This window comes from Pelophylax lessonae (assembly GCF_965119305.1).
Source record: "Pelophylax lessonae genome assembly, chromosome: 4".
NCBI lineage: Eukaryota > Metazoa > Chordata > Amphibia > Anura > Ranidae > Pelophylax > Pelophylax lessonae.
Genome location: NC_138771.1, coordinates 140,860,149 through 140,879,780, shown reverse-complemented (window position 1 = coordinate 140,879,780; position 19,632 = coordinate 140,860,149). Strand labels below are relative to the sequence as shown.

Sequence of the window (19,632 nt, the reverse complement as noted above, 5' to 3'; positions counted from 1 at the left end):
AAAAACGAGACTTTACAATTACTTCAAGTATCATCGCCTTTACCCATTGAGCCTAAGCTGACCTAAGCAGCATTAAAGCAAAACCAGTGAGTAGCAAAGTGACCATCCCTACTAACAGAAATCATTGGCTATATAAAGCGATAAACATACAATATATTTACTGCTTGAATAGTGCTTCAGGACCATAGGGGATCCCAATATCACACCACTGAGTTCTACTTTAAACGAGCAAAGTTCTTTTTATTGTAAGTGAAATGGTTTATGGTTCCCTTTAACCATTTAAACACTTACTGAATGTACTCCCACACCTTCCATTCTGACTATCATTTGTCTAATTCAGATGTGACACCAGTAAAATGGCACAGAAACTCAGTGGTGTGATATTGGGATCCCCTATTGTCCTGAAGCACTATTCATAAGACCTTGGCTAATGAAAAATGAAGGACAATAAAGTATCTGGCATCACCAGGGACCCCAAGCCTAGAGATCCACTACTCATCTCACAGCGACTTTAAAAAAGGTTCTTGCCCTACTTTTTTCAATTTCATTGCAACTTTTATAGACTTCTGTTGAACAAGGCCATAAGCCACAATGAAATTGGAGGTGCAAGTCGCACTGATCTGCGGTTTTGAAATCACGCTGATTTAGCGCAATTTCAAGGCCACACTGATGTGAACCAGGGCCTAAATCTGACCATGCTCATTATTTATGTAAAAAATGTTTTAATAACAAGTAGGAAAAAATAAGCAGAAGGGTTCAAGAGATTTTTAGAATATTAAAGTGAAATAAGTAGCATTTTCCAACAAAATTCTGATATGCTGTCCAGTAATCTCCTAGAGTAAAATTACCAACTGTCAACTGGTTGACTTTTTTAAATGAAGTGGCAACTTGCATGCAGCAAGGAGCTGCATATAAAAGCTATATTACTGTGAATTATCTCAGTTTAGACATATTTCTTTGGGGCAAGCAGTCCCAACAACCCAGGCAACATTACACCATTACATTACTGAAAAGGTGTGAATTTTCCTTTCCCCATCGGAACACCTCTGGCATTTAAAAAAAAAAACGATCAATATACTTCACTTTTTTTCCAGGTGTTTTTCAGATAATGGGGCATGACCACCATTTTCAATATGAGACGCATGACCCCCCAAAAGAATATTATTTATTTAGATGCAGGGAGTACTTTACCAGTGGTTGGTGTGTTCTGAGGTGAGGTAGGTTACCTTACCAGCCAGCAAGGCAGCCAGTACCACTGATGAGTTGCAGGGGGTCGGATAATAAGCAAATTGTCTGTATGTCTTCTTATTGGTTTATTTGGATCATGTGATCATGTGTGGACTGACTGGTTCAGATGTGCTCACAGCTGTCATATTATCGCTAGTCAATCAATTAAATGGTCAAGCAACAAAAGGTTTCCCTAGCCTTTGATGTTTACTGCATTTTGCATGGGGCAGACTAGTTATTGACTGGCTGTCATACAGCAGGGTCAATAATAACCACGCTGATATTAGAATTCACCAATGCAATGGGTAGGACTAAGTGTGGCCAGGCTTGTAAAACAGCAGTGACCATGCTGACTGCCATGCCTCTTTTGCAGGGGGACTAAGAGAAAACTGTAAGTGCATATGCATGTATAATTCTATGCTGCAGCACATATTTAAAATTGGAGGCTATAATTTTATGTTAAAATTATGCTACATGAAGACACAAAGTTAAAATTTACTGAAATATGCAAAATATATTTCAGAGGTACTTATAAAAAAAATGGCAGAGCTATTTGTCCTCCGAAACTGCACGTACATTTGCTCAATGGGAGTAGAAACAAAAAGCAAAGTTATTATGCTATTTTCTCTCCAGATTGAATGTTTTTCATTCACACAGATTAGAGAGAATCAAGTAAATACAGCATTATTGCCATTAGGTGAAGCTGATGCTCATAGTAAATACGTATTTTTTTCCTATGATCATCAGCTGCGTGCAGTGGCTATAATACAGTATTTTCCAGATAAGTGCTATCCTGTAAGAATGAATAACATTCAACCTGGAGAGAGCATAGATTAGTAACATTTGATTTTGCCCCCTATTCGCACAGATTGAATGTGCATACAATTTCAAAAGACAAATTTATTTATTTATTTATTTCAGGTTCTTATATAGCGCTGTCAATTTACATATACATTGTACATTCCCACCAGTCCCTGCCCTCAAGGAGCTTACAATCTAAGGTCCCTAACTCACATTCATACATACATAGTAGGGCCAATTTTTATACAGGATCCAATTAACCTACCAGCATGTCTTTGGAGTGTGGGAGGAAACTGGAGTACCCAGAGGAAACCCACGCAGGCACAGGGAGAACATGCAAACTCCAGGCAGTTAGTGTCGTGGTTGGGATTTGAACCAGCGACCCTCTTGCTGCTAGGTGTAAGTGCTAATCACTACACCACTGTGCCGCCCATTATTTTTACCAGACCCAGAGTAAGTTAAGAGCAGGCTATTGCCTGTATCAGATAATGAGGCGGAGTCAACAGGCTCTGGAAGGATCCCAACAATATTGACTGACAGCTGGCTCCACTTTTCAATGCATGGCTGAGAGCCAAAGCCAGAGCCAGCCACGCTGGCAGTTCCAGTGAGCGCTGGAGGGGCAGAGCAGAGAACAGTGACTGACAGTCACTGCTCCTTGCTTCGAGCAGACCAAGAACTCAGTGATCAGAGATCATGTGAACGCTCAGTTCTCAGTCTTACAGCCAGCGTGGGACAGCTCCAGCATGTTTTTCAAAGCCCATACTCTTCCTTTAATAAGACTAAAATGGGTAATGAAAAATGAAAACGCATTTTAATATGCATGTGTCAGAATTACAAACTGACGCTGCTATACTTTTAGATATGAGTAACCATGTGGTCTGTACAAACTTTGAACACTAAAAGTGAAATAAGTTGAAGCGTTAGCTGTCAGTGTAAGGTGCTAGAAGTAAAGTTTCCTGAGCTCTGTACCAGCCCTGTTGTCACAACAATTGTGAGTCCAAGCTTCCAAACAGACAGACTGCCTCCACAGCACTGCACAGTACCCCAATCCCCCTAATCACAACCAGAAATCTCTTCTGATGGCATAAAGGGGGCTTGTAGTTCTGAAAAGTGAGTAGTACTTGAGAGGTCATGCGGTAATCTGCAGTCTAACAATGCTAATTGATTCTAAAGCCAGGATGCAGTGAAGCAGTAACACAGGAGTCTGCTGGAGAGCGCTCTGTGCACAGACACACATAGATAACATCTAGAGAGGGAAAGACTGGCCTGAGGCATGGGGATCATTATGGGAGGGGCTCCAAATAAAAGCTTCAAGTCTCTGAGGTGGTTTACTCCAGTGTACTAAATGATATGTCCTGTCCTTCCTTCACAAACTAGGTGGGCTGGATGCAGCTTATCTGTTCCCAATATCTTGCTTTCTATGCTATGAAATTAGGTAACGGAATGTTTTCAAAGGTTCCTCCCATATAATAAATACCAAAAAGTCCTCAGGCCCTAATTTCTGACTAAATAGAAAACATAGGTAGCTTATTTTAACTCCATCGAAGCCAAATCATCATTTTGGCTTGCAGTAGCAGACAACATATCTGCACATGGTGCTTGCAGTTTCTGAGACTCTTATACCAACCTTCAGCTGGATTTTCTTTTGCAGCTCTTCCACTGCTTCTTGCTGCGCTGCTGTCAGGGCAGCCAACCTTTCTTCTCTGTCCCTGCAATTAAGAAGTAATACTGATAATTAATGAAATAATTTTACAAGTTTTGTATATATATATATATATATATAAAAAAAATATATAAAATACACATCATACATAGATATATATATAAATATAAAATACACCTCATACATAGATATATATATAAATATAAAATACACCTCATACATAGATATATATAAATACACCATATCTATATATATATATATATATATATATATATATATATATATATATATATATATATATATATATTATATATAGATAGATAATACACCTCATTTATATATATATATATATATATACACATATACAAACACACACAAAAATATATATATATATATATATATATATATATATATATATATATATATATATATAGTATATATCAAATCATATTTGAGTCAAGATTTTTTTTTTTTTTTTGCAGAAATCTGGATTTCAGAAAAGAAAAACAATTTAGTGAGATAAGGAGATAGATAAGGACTATGGAGTCGGTAAATATTAGAAATGTCCCTTTACATTACAGTGTCATTTCACTGGTTCTCAATGCTAGTAGTAGGTAAAAAGACCAGTACTTAGAGGTATGTTGTATTATTTATGAGTTTCTTGCTAGCATTTTTCAAGCTGGAAGATAGTTAGTTAAAAATATATTTAGACAAGATTGTTTTGAAGTTAAAGTCTACTAAAAGTGGCCCCATTGCCATGCCATTTAAAAAAAAAAAGCTGAAAGCCAAAGAACTCTGTGAAAGAAATAGCTTTATATTCACCTCTAGAGCTGAAAGTGTCTTTACATTTTACTCTCATGAAGATCTCTGGCTGGCGCTGCTATATCACGATTCTGCTTGTGTTGGATAGTATATTCCCTGCTGAGCACTGTGGTTCCTCTTATTGAACCCTACATAACTATAGGAGAGGGTGAAGGTTGGCACTGGACAGGCTATTCAACACACCCAGAAGATTCAGATAGCAGTGACACCTACAGCTCTTCAAAATAGGATCACTGCTCACAGGAGAGGTAAGCATAACGGTTCCTATTTAATTTGGGTGCTTTGGCTTCAGTTATTTCAGAGGAAACAGGGCACTTTAAAATGCTCTTTAGGGACATACTGTGTAAATGTCATCTTTTATTGCTATCTGTGTCCCCCCTGGGGAGGTAATTGGTGTCACCTCAGACAGGAAGTAAAGGGAAAGTAACAAAGACAGCAATGTCACAGTAAAGTGGGGTATAGTAAGGGCCCTTGTTTTTCTTTTTCTTTTTTTTTTATGCTGTCTGTTATCCGGTTGGAAAATGTCCCTTCCTGTCCCAATAATGGGGTCATCTGGAACAGGAACTAAAGCTGATGCCCCTGTTTGCACAGTTACATTGGTGCAGCTTGGACCTATGTAGGTATGCATGTGCCATACCTGGCCGATCCACTCGGGTGCTGGAAATCACTGCATTAGGCACCTCTACTAGAGTGATCATCGCTAGCTTCCAGGTCCTGTGCTGAGTGTTTGCCCTGCTACTTAGTGAACACAGGAGGTCATTCATCCAACACTTGCACCATTCAGAGAACACTTTGCATTTTGGCTTTGAATACAAAGCAATCTCTGATTGGAAGAGGTGGAGATCAAGATGTCACTTCCCCTTCTCTCCACCTTGTCCAATCAGAGGATGCTTTGCATTCATTGAGAAAATGCAGTGTTCTCTGACTGGCACACATGCCAAGCAAGTGACCTCCTGTGATTAGTAAGGCATGGGACCCAAAGGCTAGCTGTAATCACTATAGATGGTAAGTATAAAAAAAACTACGCTCAGAGACTATGTGTAGCTGCTGGCACTAGACATATACAACAAAAAACATAAACAAACAATAGTACAGTGCTCAAAGTGACATAATAGACATAAAACAGTATAAAACATCAATATAAGGTAAGTATAAATAAAAAGTATAAATACGATTCAGTTTTCCACTCATGATTTTTTGTTTATCATATCACTGGTATATAATCCAATGGACCCAATACGTATGGTTTAATTCAATTCATAATCAGTGTTATTGGGAATCTATTCCTTGTATTGAAGTTTTATATTGTTTTAGGTCTATTATGTCACTTTGAACGCTGCACTGTTGTTTATTTTTGTGATCACTATAGTAGCTGTTGCCTTCTACAGTGATTTCCAGTGTCCATGGGAATGGGCTGCGTATGGTACACGCACACTTACATTGGTCATACAATCTAACTTTGCAAAAATATCCATACCTAAACGTCAGCTTTAAGTTCAAATTTTTTCAACAGGGACACAGACAAAAAATAGGTGGTCTCAGCTCATCCCCACTTTATTCAAAACCAGAATAACTTTTGGGTAGAATACCACTTCAGGAAAGCCATAAACAAAAATATACCTGGGTAATTATGAAAAGAATAGTGTGGTTAGGGCAGGGCTTGACAAACCCCAGGCGCCAGGTCACATTGGCGACTAGAATTAGCGACTTGGCACCTGGGGTGCACTGCAGGAGGTGTCCTGTCCCTTTTGTGTCCCACCACCCACTCCCCGAGTGCACGGACTACCGCACCATCTGATAATTGAGGCCGCGGCTTTTCGGCCTTCTTCACTGGCGCCCTCTTGTGGTGGCCGGGAGTTTGACAAGCAGTCACTAATGGCTCTGTTTCCCCTGCCTGTTCTCAATGCCTGCCAATCTCCTTCCCAAGAGGAGATGAGACGAAGTTTTTGCCGGTTTCATCTCCCTGTCCACTTACCTTTGCTTAAAGGTAAGTGGACAGGGAGTGTGGTTATTATTATTATTATTTATTTATTTTTTAAATTATTAAAAAAAAAAAAAAAAATAATATTTTTTTTTTCAATTATTATATAAAAAAAAAAAATATATATATATATATATATATATATATATATATATATATATATATATTTTTTTTTTTTTCCTCATCGCCATGCCACAGCCGAAGGCCCCTTTCACATGGGTTGTCTGATCAGGTCCGCCTGTCAGTTTTTCAGGCAGACCTGATCGGACCCTTCAGTCTCCTCTATGGAGCGGTAATCTGCCGCCATCTGATCCTGTCCGCCAAAAACAGATGGATGGTGGTTCTATTTTCTATCCATCCCGTGGATCGGATCAGATGGCATCGGATGGAAACAGACAGACAGTCTGTTTCCATCCGATTGCCCTATAGAGGAGAGTGGGGTTCTAGTCGTCTTTATGTGTAAATTTTGGTATGTTGTTTTTTTTGGAAATAAAGCTTGGTTGTTAAAAAAAAAAAACTGGCTCCTAACTTTTTTAGCTGGCTCCTAGATTTCAAGCAAGTTTGTCAAGCCCTGGGTCAGGGTGCCAATTATGGAGATATGTTTGGGTACAATACATATTCTGGCTTTGAATAAGGTTAGGGTAAACTAGGACCACTGTCAAGTTCTTTTAGTTAATAACAAACAAAAAGATCCTTGACCAGAAAACAGCTAATCTAGGACTTTATAGGTACCACCCCCAAAAATATTAAAAATAGATAAACTTTATTCAAAACATTCCATAAAAGGCCTTTAAAAAATAGCCCTAAGGGGGCAGATAAACAAAGATAAGTAGATGTACACTACTGTGTTTTGCATGTTGCAGGTTAATGCGTAGAGATATTATAATGATACAAGAAGAAGCCAGGGAAATTGTCCCTAATGTGAAATACCATCAAAGATTCCAACACACAATTATCTTCTGTGCATTTCGTGCGACAGAGCTGACTTTCATAGGAAGGGACCATGATTGTGTGTCTACAATCATCAAAGAATAAAAAATATATATTACCATCACGTTTTTAATGATCTTAATACATGCGGTCCCCCAATAAAAACATCCGACTTACAAACGACAAAATGTTCAAAATCCAGCTGTCATAGGGACAGAAAGTGAGGTGAAATCTTCTGAACAGGGGCACAGACAGGAAAACAAATGGTACATGGGTGTTAAACCTTCCCTATGCTATCCAAAAAACTTAAAAGTTATTATTTTGGCTGGAGCTAAACCTAAAATATTTACCTGTTCTGACTTACAAACAAATTCGACTTAAGGGCAAACCTACAGTCCCAATCTTGTTTGTAACCCGGGGACCGCCTGCATATATTTTGTATTCCTTGATGATTGTAGACACACAGTAGTGGCTCCTTGCTTGCTGTATCATTGTAATATCATCTCTGTGCAATAACCTGCAACATGTAGAACACGGTAGTGTACATCCACTTACCTTTGCTTTTCTGTCCCCTTGGGGCTATTTTTAAATAACTTTTATGGAATGCTTTGAATAAAGTTTATCTAGTTTTAATATTTTTTGGTGTGATACCTATAAAGTCCAGATTAGCTGTTTTCTGGTTAGGGATTCTTCTGCGTTTCCTCTCTTCCAATGGTCTTTTAATATGTGAAGATTTTATTGTTGTTTGTGTCCCTGTTGTTAGATTTAGGCTTCTGAAATTGGCTTTTTGTATTTACTGCAGAAGTTGCAGAACCAGAGATTTAAAAAAAATTATATAAACACACAATAACTGCATTTACTCTATATGTACCAGATTAGTAAGGCACAGACGCCAATGTATCACCCAATTCTTTATCAAAAACTTTCCAATTTAAAGTGATTGTAAAGTCTAATTTTTTTTGTTAAAAATAACAAACATGTCACACTTCCCTGCTCTGTGTAGTGGTTTTGCACAAAGCAGCCCGGATACTCCTCTTCTCAGGCCCCTCCCTCCTCTTGAGTGCCCCCACAGCAAGCAGCTTGCTATAGGGGCACTGGAGCTGAACCACAGCTCCCTGTGTCCATTAAGACACAAAGCCGCAGCCCAGCCCTGCCCAAATACTCTGCTCATTGGCTGGCTGACTTTGATTGACAGCAGCGGGAGCCAATGGCGCTGTGCTGCTACCTCGCCTAATGAGGAGTAAAGTCCTGGGCAGCTGAGACACTCTTGCAACATCGCTGGATAGAGGTGGGCTCAGGTAAGTATTAAGGGGGCTGAGGAGGGCTGCTGCACACAGAAGGCGTTTTATCTTGATGCACAGAATTCATTAAGATGAAAAACCTTCTGACTTTACAACCACTTTAAGCTAAAACACGCCTAGCCATAGGTAATCAAACACTGGAACTATCAACAAAAACAGACAATGATTTCTCTAAGTTAGAAATGATTTACACTCATGGAAGAGATTTATAGATTTTCAAAATGAGAGGGGATATGATATCAATGTACAAATTCTGTACTGGCGACCCTAGCATAAGGAACAAACTATTCAGAGAAAGGAGATACAATAAGACGCGTGGCCACTCACTAAAACTAGAGGAAAGGAGGTTTAACCTTAAAATGCGTAAGGGGTTCTTCACTGTAAGAGCAGTAAGGATGTGGAATTCTCTTCCACAAGCAGTCCTATCAGCAGGGAGCATTGATAGTTTCAAAAAACGATTAGATGGGCACCTTAGAGACCACAACATACAGGGGTATACAATGTACGGTTGAAGGTAAACACACACACACATCATAGGTTGAACTGGATGGACTGATGTCTTTTTTCAACCTCACTAACTATGTAAAACAATTATTTCATTTTCATGTTAATGGTTGTGAAACATCACATTTTCCATACAAAGATCGGGGGTCTGTGTTTTAAATGGTTACTTAAATTCAAATAAACATGCATATGACCCAAGTTCTTACCAGATCCAGTCAATTTTTCACTACGCTGTCTCATTTGGCAGAAGAATACAAATAGTTAAGAGGGGTGTACTAAACAAGACTTTTACTTTACATATTCACAAGCGAGTGGCCCGTCACTGTCTATATGATGTAGCTACATACCTAGCTCTCTCCCGAGCTGCATCCTCCCTTGCTCGCTCTTTTTCTTGTCTCTGCATTTCTATACGGGCTTCCTGCTCCTTTCTCTTCATCAGCAACTCCTCTACCCGGGCCTGGCGTTCTGCTTCCAGCACTCTCTTGCGTTCCTATACACAGCATAAAGGTAACACACCTGTAATTATTACCTAAACATTGTCCCAGGTATAGCATTATTAAATTCTTAAGTGACTTTATTAAAATATATTTAAACTCTAAGAATTTACTTCTCTTATGTGCACCGTTTTGGTCTTCTATATATATATATACCAGGGGTCCTCAAACTTTTTAAACAGGGGGCCAGTTCACGGTCCCTCAGAAACTGTTGGGGGCCGGACTATAGTTTGAAAAAAAATATGAACTAATTCCAATGCACATATTTCTCGGACCCGCTTCCTGATTGGCCAGGAGGAGGATCCGTGTGACAATAGCGAATTGTCATTCGCTATTGTCACACAAATGGGTGGGCTAGGGCGCACGGCTCTGTGCCCCGGGTCCACCCTTTTCTGAAGCCTACTAGAGCCTCTGGCTTTAATTAGGTCATTCATGAAAAAAAAAAAACATGAATGATACATCCCGGCGGGCCGGGTTCAGGACCCTAGCGGGCCGCATGCGGCCCGCGGGCCGTAGGTTGAGGACTCCTGATATATACAGTTGAAAGCATTTTGTTTGTATATGTTTGATAAGTTCAAAAAATACCTGTTGATCTTGCCAGGATTCTAGTGAGCTGATAACTTGCTTTGCTGTACTTTTGCTGCCTATTCAGTTATATTGTTCTTAGTTAGCTCTAAGGACTACAGAATCATGCCCCTTTATGTTATGGACATCAGGAGAGCGTGGGGTTCCCTAGTATTATTTTATTTTTCTTTTAGCCCAATAGAGAAGAATGAATAAACGTTGTCCCCCTAGGACTGGAGGTGTGTTACCAGCAGGATCACTAAATGAAAAAAATGAAAATAGCTGTAATATATATTTTACATTTTTGGTTTTGAGTTTAGTGTGTACACATTAAGGCAAATCTGTTACAAGTAAAACAAGATAACAGTGCCATAAACCAAAAGAAACCAAGTAACTGGCACCCGAAACTGGTCAGTCTATGGCCCCCGCTCTTGGAGCATTGAAGTGTACATTGTAGGAGGTCATCTCCCATGTCCCTCGGAGGCTTCCGCCCTAGAGGGCTGTTGTTTGCTGCCAGTGGGGTTGGGACTCAGCACACTCCCCATTCCCTCTTTTTTTTTTTTGTTGCTTTCTCTTTGATCACACTCCGGAGACCCAGAATTATATGTATGTGGAAGGTAAACCCTGACGGTGGGGGAGGGGACCCTGCTTTTTGTGTGGTTGGGAACCCTCTTGTAATAGGTTGATACACTCTGGATCGTTTCCGTGAGTTCTACAGATGTGTTCCAGTGTAACCAACGTTTTTGTTCTGTCTTTTCTTTTTGTTCCCTTTAAGTGCCGGGTCACACTTATGCGATGCGGGAAGGCTGCGAATTCGAAGCCTGTTCCCGCATCGCAAACGCACATCTGGCAGTTCACACTGCCATATGCGATACGCTGGGGGTGTCAATGAAATGTTAACGACACCCCCAGTTTGATTGCATATCGCAGTGCAATCTGACAGTTCGCACAGGATCGGATCACACTAGTGTGAACCACTGTGCAATCCGATCCTGATGCGGCTGAAAAAATGCCTCATGTGCGACTTTTGTGCGGGTGCAGTGCGAATTTAGCCATACAAAGTGTATGGCTGAATTCGCACTGCACATCCGATCGCATGTAATGAAAGAGCAGTGCGCTCCGATATTACATGCGATCGCCGCACACGCGGAAGTGTGAACCGGCACTCAGAATGGGGGTTTCCCCCTGATGATTTGTTGTTGTGTTTTGTTTGTATTTTTTTACCGTATTTTGTATTCTGCTAAAAACTTTAAATAAAGAATTAAAAAAAAAACAAACAAGCAAATTAGAAGAATGTTGTCCTACCTTTAAATTTCATATCTTGGAGTACAGTACATATTGCTGTTATCCTAATTGTACAGTACAGGACACAGGCAACTTATTTATACTCCATTGGTTATAGGCTGGTACCCATGGTGTAAGTTGCCTGTGTCCTGTACTGTACAATTAGGATAACAGGAATATACAGTATAGCTGTGCTGGGCTTTGAATGAAGACTACCATAGGAGAAGAAAGCTGGATACATAGGGAGGAGGGGGGTGGGGTAGAGAACTGATTGTGTAGCTGGAAGAGCTCTGGGGTCTCAGCTCACAGTCTACAATAATCATTGTACAGGCAACCACACTAAGTCTACGTTTCCTCTAGAACAAATTGTCATGTGACTTTGGACACACAAAGTCGCATGACAAGTCCCAGCGCATTGCATCAAAGTTGCACTCCAAAGTCGCACTCTAGCCTAATGGTTACGTTTCTACTAGTGTGACTCTTAAGTTGTGCGATTTAGAGTGCGACTGAGTGCAGCTTTGATCCAACGTTACACTCTCTGGATCAAAGTCGCATCAAAGTAGTATAGGCATCTTTTCAAATGCTGATTTTCAAAGTGGCATAGATGGGAACGGGTGCCACTGAAATCAATGGGCTGTGATCTGTCATGCAACTTTTTGTGTCCAAAGTCGCATTACAAGTCGCACTAGTGGAAATGGAGCCTAAAATGCAGTACTCACATGTAATGAGCAATAGAAATTGATCTGTATCCTTTTAAACTTTCAGAAATGTACCTTTGTGCCTTATTTCTTTCATATATTGCATCGGTCACGTGACCCCCCCCGCCCCCCCCTCTCTCTTTCCCTCAGGAGAAGCTGCTAGCCTAGACGAGGCTATGAAGACAGGAGATCATTGTGAAGGATAGGAGGGATGGGGGTAGGGCTGGGCAGGTCTAGGCATGCCTGTCTAATGCCTCGTACACACGATCAGATAATCAGATGAAAAAAAATTGGTTACGAATTGATCGCATGATAATCTGATCGTTAGTACACAGCTTTTGACAGCCGATCACCACAGTTCATCCAACAATGTCCGAAGGGACAAACACAAAAACTTTTCTCGTACGATAGCCTAGTGAACGACAATCAATTAATCAGTACAGTATGCATTCCCTAAAAATCGAAAGACAAAGACCACGCATGATCAGAAACACGAAAATAACCCGGAAAAAGCCTGGCTGCCATCGTTTTTGTTTTGCACTATCCGATGTGTAGCTACGCAACCAGGAGGCTTTTCCAGAATCGTACAAATAACAAAATCATGCGTTTAGTACGCATTGTTGAATTCTACACTAGTATTATGCAAGAAAATGCGAACGAGAAGTCGTCCGATTATCTGATCGTGTGTACGAGGCATTAGAAAGACCGACAACCTTTTCAGGAAGTGTCGGTGAAAAACAGGAAGAAGCCGTTTGTCTATTTAGATAAGACTTTCTAAGCTACACAAGCAGCTAGCCAGAAAATGAATAATATCAAAGATGAAGATATTTAACATACTATTAATAGGAACAAAAATCAGTTTTGACTGGAGTTAAGATATACTCTTTACCTTTTAATTTCATTATGTCATTTCTGGGTAGTAAGCAGTGAAAATTCAATGGTTTTGTTACCTTTTATTTAAACATAGAGTCATATAACAGAGAGTTGAGCATTGCTCTATCCCTGGACACCACATATATTTATTCAATATGTTATGGATACATTTCTTTAGTATTACATATTAATCTTTAAGATGACAGGCAACTTTCTAAAACTAGTGAACTGCTGTGCATCCAAAATCTCAGGGGACCATTTCCCTTTTAAGTAATAGTAAAATGCATGTTAAGTAGGAAAAGTTTTTATTCCACCAGTGCAGAGTTAATACCTGTACAGCTTCATCCCGTGCTTGTTTCTCTTCTTGTCGTCGCTGTCTTTCCTCCTGCAACTCATTAAGCCTTTGCTCATACTCCTTCAGCTTGGCCAATACATCATGGCGCTTGTTTTGAGCTTCTAAGGTGTTGATGAATGCAATCTCATTTACCTGTAACATGATAAAAATTTAGTTCAATGTTTAAAAGCTACATTTAACACACTTTTATATATTTACATTTAGTTTACATATAGCTTACATATTACATATAATGATTATTAATTAAAAACATAAAAAACGTGCCTATTATGCCCAAAATCATGTGCACTGGAAACTTAGACCTTGCCGTGTAAAACACAGAAAACTTGCGCTATATAACTTAGCTCTAGTCAGCCATTCTGCAAGAAGGAATCAAGTTTCTGTACATCAATGTAAAAAATTAGGTGAACATATGCAAAGAACACTAATGTTTAAATAGCTATGGCTCACCTTTTACATTCTGAGACACACGCTTAACCCTTAAGATATACTTACATACACATACAGAGATGTGCATTTTCTATTGCTGCATGCATGTACATACAAACCTTAGCTTCCTCTTCTTGTGCCTTCTTCACAATGGCTTGTAACTGAACCTCCCTCTTAAATTCTGCATGGAGCAGCTTCTCATCCATCATTTTGCGCCTCTGTTCAAGTAATTCCTCTTTCCACTTTCTCACTTCCTTCTCCTGTAATATAAAGCCATCTATGAAGATACCAAGGCATTTTCTTTGCAAGAGAAAGTTCATACCAAGGACATGTGCAACAACAAAAAACAAATGGACAGTATCACAAAGCCGAAATACTCGCCCAGCTTTTTCTGCATGCCACAAGTTGTAAAACCACCATTATGAAGCATAGTTAGGTCTATAGAACAATTATATCATAATCATACAAGTCCAAAAAAATATCATTGGTGGCTCATGTTATATACCAATTTATAAAATGTCCAATAAACTGGGTTATAAACTGAAAAAAGTGTAAAATTGTAACCCTTGATAGATGAAGATTAGACAAGTTGGCTAAAGAGGTCTTGGGGAGAAAGGGAAGAATAGTGAGATGGTATTTCTAAAATGCTGAATTTTTGTGTGTGTGATAATGTTCCGTAAGTTACTGCACCCTTGAACCCTTACAGCCTATAATAACTCAACTGTTACGAGCAAATCCCAGGCTAGTTATGTCACAATATAGATATCAACGATAATGGAAAAAGTGGTCACCGCCTCCATCTATAACTGGTCTTAATGGGAAGGAGCACTGGAAGGGCGGACGCAGATCAAAAAAAACTAAGAGATTTTCAGTTACAACTTACCAACCAGTCAGCGACCAACCGAATTGAACTGTCTAACAGAATGCGTTAAAAGCAGGGGTTTAGTTGCACACATTTGCAAATACATGCGTAAGCTGCAGGCCCCGGCAAGGCACCCTGTAATCTGCAGTCCTTAACTCTACAATTTAAAAAGTCTCTACAATGAGAGCACATGCATTTAATGGGATAGATAGAGGACAGGTGACTGGAGGGAGCCCACCCCTCCTTAAAGGCACAGGGTCACACTGAACACCCAGCACATTGCACAATGGCGGCAAAGGTGTCAGTGCGTTGCCTTGCTCAATATAGATATCAACGATAATGCAAAAAGTGGTCACGGCCTCCACCTATAACTGGTCTTAATGGTAAGGAGCACTGGAAGGGCGATGTGCTGGGTGTTCAGTGTAACCCTGTGCCTTTAAGGAGGGGTTGGCTCCCTCCAGTCACCCATTCTCCATCTATCCCATTAAATGCATGTGCTCCCATTGTGGAGACTCTTTAAATTATAGAGTTAGGGACTGCAGATTACAGGGTGCCTTGCTGAGGCCTGCAGTTTATGCATGTATTTGCAAATGTGTGGAACTAAACCCCTGCTTCTAACGCATACTGTTAGACAGTTCAATTTGGTTGGTCGCTGGCTGGTTGGTAAGTTGTGACTGGAAATCTCTTCTTTTTTTTTTGATTAGTTACGTCACAAGGCTATATTATGGCACCCTTATGCCGGCAGATTTGTGGCGATTCTCGAAATTTCCCTACAACCTTTTTACTGAAATAACTATTGTATGGAACTGAACAGCAACTTCCAAATATAGCAGTTCTGGTGGTGTGGTTAGGGCTGATGATCTTTTACAGAGATCTGGTCTGAGTATTTTAAAAGCTGCTGATCTACTGGGATTTTCATGCACAACCATCTCTAGGGTTCACAGAGAATGGTCCGAAAAAGAAAAAATATCCAGTGAGCGGCAGTTGTGTGGATGAAAATGCATTGTTGATGTCAGAGGTCAGTAAATCAAATAACCACTCATTACAACCGAGGTATGCAGAATACCATCTCTGAACGCACAACACATCGAACCTTGAAGGTCTTCTGCTGCTGTAGCTCTTGATGGGCTACAGCAGCAGAGGATCACACCAGGTGTAGGGCTGCAACTAATGATTATTTTCAGAATAGATTAGTTAGCTGATTATTGTTTAGATTAATAAGATAATAACCTTAAAAAAAGTGTGGTGTATCATTTAAATATGTAAAGTTAAAAAAAAAAAAGCAAATATAGTCCTAAATGTGTATATGCAGTGGTAAATATAAATAACCAACTAATGGCGCTTTTCCACTGCATGGAACCGAACGGTTCGGCACGCTTTTGTGCTTTTCCACTGCTGGTACCGCATGGTATGGTGTAGGAACGGTTCGGTACGGTACGGCGGCGCTTTTCCACTGCATGGAACCGAACGGTACGGTACGGCTCTGAAAAAACAGTACCTACTCGATTGTGGTTCCAACAGGTACCAAACTGGTACCATATCCCACAATCCTTTGCATGCAGTCACTACTAGCCACTGATTGGTCAGAGAATCCCACCCCGTTGTTATCCCACCCACTTAACTTTAGTACTACTTTAGTGGAAATGTAAACCTATACCGTACCGAACCGTTCCAACACCGTACCATGCGGTACCAGCAGTGGAAAAGCAAACCGGGCCAAGCAGGGCCGAGTAGAGCCGAGCCGGTACTTGCAGTGGAAAAGTGCCATATGTATGACAGACTCCCTTGTCATAGGCAGGTGGCTTGATAAAAGCTTCCCGCACCTGCTGTCACTTATGCTGGCCATACAAAAGTAATGTCTTCATTCAAAAACATTTTTCATTTTAAGAACCTTTGTTCAATTTTCTAATCGTAAGTGGGGTCATATGGACATTCGGAATTTTCAGACAGAGTATGTGGTTTTCGTTCAGAAATTACATTTGTTTTAAAACTGAATGTTAAAAGCAAGTGAAATTTTAAAATGACATTCTTTCATTCAGTGAATGTAAAGAGATTTTTCGAATGAACATTCCCATCCGAAAATCGATATATGTGTATGGCCAGCATAAGGCTCAGTTCACACCTATGCAGTTTGCTTTTTAACCGTTTCTACAGTGCTTTTTGCTGTGTGTTTTGCATTTTTGCACACGCAATTTTGCTGTGATTTACATTTTGCATTTCTTATGCTTTTTTTTTTTGGCCAATTTGTTATTAGGCAGATTAAAAAACGCGAATCGCAGCAAAAACGCACTACATGCTTTTCTGCAGCTTCTCCATTGAAGTCTATTGGACAAAAAAGCACAGTTTTGCGTTGAAAAAAAGCCTTTGACCCTTTCCAAATATGCAGCGGCTAAAAAAAAGCATAGATGTGAACGTTGTCCCATAGGAAACCATGTTAAATTAACTGTAGTGTGTTTCTGCAAAAAGCATGAAAAAATGCATAGGTGTGAACCAGGCCTAAGACGTTTAGTAGCAGCAGAATGCTTTATTGTATCACCTCTCATAATTGGGTTAAAAAAAAAAACTAAAATGAGCCCTTTATAGTACAAAAAGAGCAGATAATCGCTACTATATGGGGTTAATGTATACTGTGAAACAGTGAAAGTAATAATATACACTGCTCAAATAAATTAAAGGAACACTTTGAAAACACATCAGATCTCAATGGGGAAAAAATATCATGCTGGATATCTATACTGATATGGACTGGGTAATGTGTTAGGAACGAAAGGATGCCACACCGTTTGATGGAAATGAAAATTATCAGCCTACAGAGGACTGAATTCAAAGACGCCCCAAAAATCAAAGTGAATCTATGATGCAGCAGGCTAGTCTATTATGCTGAAATTTCATTGCAGAAACTCAAAATGGTACTCAGTAGTTTGTATGGCCCCCATGTGCTTGAATGCATGCCTGACAACGTCGGAGCATGCTCCTAATGAGACGATGGATGGTGTCCTGGGGTATTTCCTCCCAGGGCATCACTGAGCTCCTGAAGAGACTGAGGTGCAAACTGGCGGCGACGGATAGACCGAAACATAATGTCACAATGTGTTAAATGATTTTATCCAGGTACCTAAAGGCAGTCAGGGTGCCATTGTCTAGCCTGCAGAGGTCTGTGTGTCCCTCCATGGATATGCCTCCCTAGATTATCACGGAGCCACCACCAAACCGGTAATGCTAAACGATGTTACAGGCAGCATAATGTTCTCCATGTCTTCTCCAGACCCTTTCACACATTTGCTCAGGGTGAACCTGCTCTCATCTGTGAAAAGCACAGGGCACCAGTGGCAGACTTGCCGGTTCTGGTGTTCAATGGCAAATGCCAATTGAGCTCCACGGTGCCAGGCAGTGAGCACAGAGCCCATTAGAGGACGTCAGGCCCTCAGGCCACCCTCATAAAGTCTGTTTCTGATTGTTTGGACAGAGACATTCACACCGGTGGCCTGCTGAAGGTCACTGTGTAGAGCTCTGGCAATGCTCAGCCTGTTCCTCCTTGCATAAAGGAGCATAATCCAGTCCTGCTGATGAGTTAAGGACCTTCTATGGCCCTGTCCAGCTCTCCTAGAGAAACTGCCTTCCTCCTGGAATCTCCTCCATGCTCTTGAGACTGTGCTGGGAGACACAGCGAACCTTCTGGCAATGGCATGAATTGGTGTGCCATCCTGGAGGAGTTGGACTGCCTGTGCAACCTCTATAGGGTCCAGATATCGCCTCATGCTACCAGTAGTGACACTGACCCTAGCCAAATGCAAAACTAGGAAAAAACAGTCAAAGAAGATGAGTAGGGAAAAAAATATCAGTGGCCTTCACCTGTAAAACCATTCCTATTTTGGGGGTCATCTCATTGTTTCCCATCTAGTGCACCTGTTGTTCATTTCATTAACACCAAAGCAGCTGAATCTGATTAACAACCCCCTCTGCTACTTAACTGACCAGATCAATATCCCAGGAGTTTAATTTACTTGATGCTATATAAAAAGTGTTCTTTTAATTTTTATGAGCAGTGTATATTACTTTTATCATATATAGAATCATAAATACACCCAGAAGTAGGATATATATGGGCATTTTAACTAGGAGTCAGACATGAAGCTATATGAAGGGTGGAAGGGAGATATAAATCTTTTATATTAAAGTAGTACTAAAAGCTGAGACTTTTTTCCAAGGATATGATCATTTTAAACACAATGCACAATACTGGTAAAATGTAAATGTAATTGTAATGCCTTCTATAACCTCCAGTCTATCAGCCTCCACCTTCTCTGGGTTCAGATGCTGATCTTCCCTGCACAGAGTCTTTAAAATGTTTTTTTTTTTAAAACAACAAACATGTCATACTTACCTGCTCTGTAAAGGTTTTGCACAGAGCAGCCCTTATCCTCTTCTAGGCTCCCCCATTGACGCTTCTGGCTCCTCCTGCCTTCAGAGTGTCCCAATAGCAAGCTGCAAATTATAGTATGCTCCTATAGTAAGGTAAAAAAAGCTTCTGCCTTTAGAACCACTCAACTCACTTCCTGCCCAGGACTACATGTCCCATGAGGCATTGCTCCTCACACATTCACAAGTTCTCAGGCACTTACTGACATGTATTGATGGTGTACTGAGCTGTATGTGTGCTGCACTGTATTTCCTGATGTGTAATCAAATAACGCATTCTATATGCAGGTCGGCTAATCGGCTGACCAACTAATCGATTATGAAAATAGTTGACAACTATTTTCATAATTGATTAGTTGACGATTATTCGATTAGTTGTTTCGGCCCCTAACCAGGTGCCACTCCTGTCAGCTAAGAACAGAAAA

The 19,632-nt window shown here is 40.2% G+C and overlaps 1 protein-coding gene across 2 annotated transcripts in view; it reads right to left on the bottom strand.

Annotated features, from left to right (window-relative positions):
* The window catches only part of SCAPER (S-phase cyclin A associated protein in the ER), a 422,169-nt gene that overhangs the window by 306,912 nt on the left and 95,625 nt on the right, over positions 1-19,632 (bottom strand). For both annotated transcript variants that reach the window (XM_082252843.1, XM_082252842.1), the window contains exons 11-14: positions 14,046-14,186; positions 13,474-13,629; positions 9,577-9,719; positions 3,656-3,737 (exon numbers count right to left, since the gene is read on the bottom strand). In XM_082252843.1, the coding sequence (XP_082108969.1) occupies positions 3,656-3,737; positions 9,577-9,719; positions 13,474-13,629; positions 14,046-14,186 (522 nt within the window). The remainder of the gene's footprint in view (positions 1-3,655; positions 3,738-9,576; positions 9,720-13,473; positions 13,630-14,045; positions 14,187-19,632) is intronic.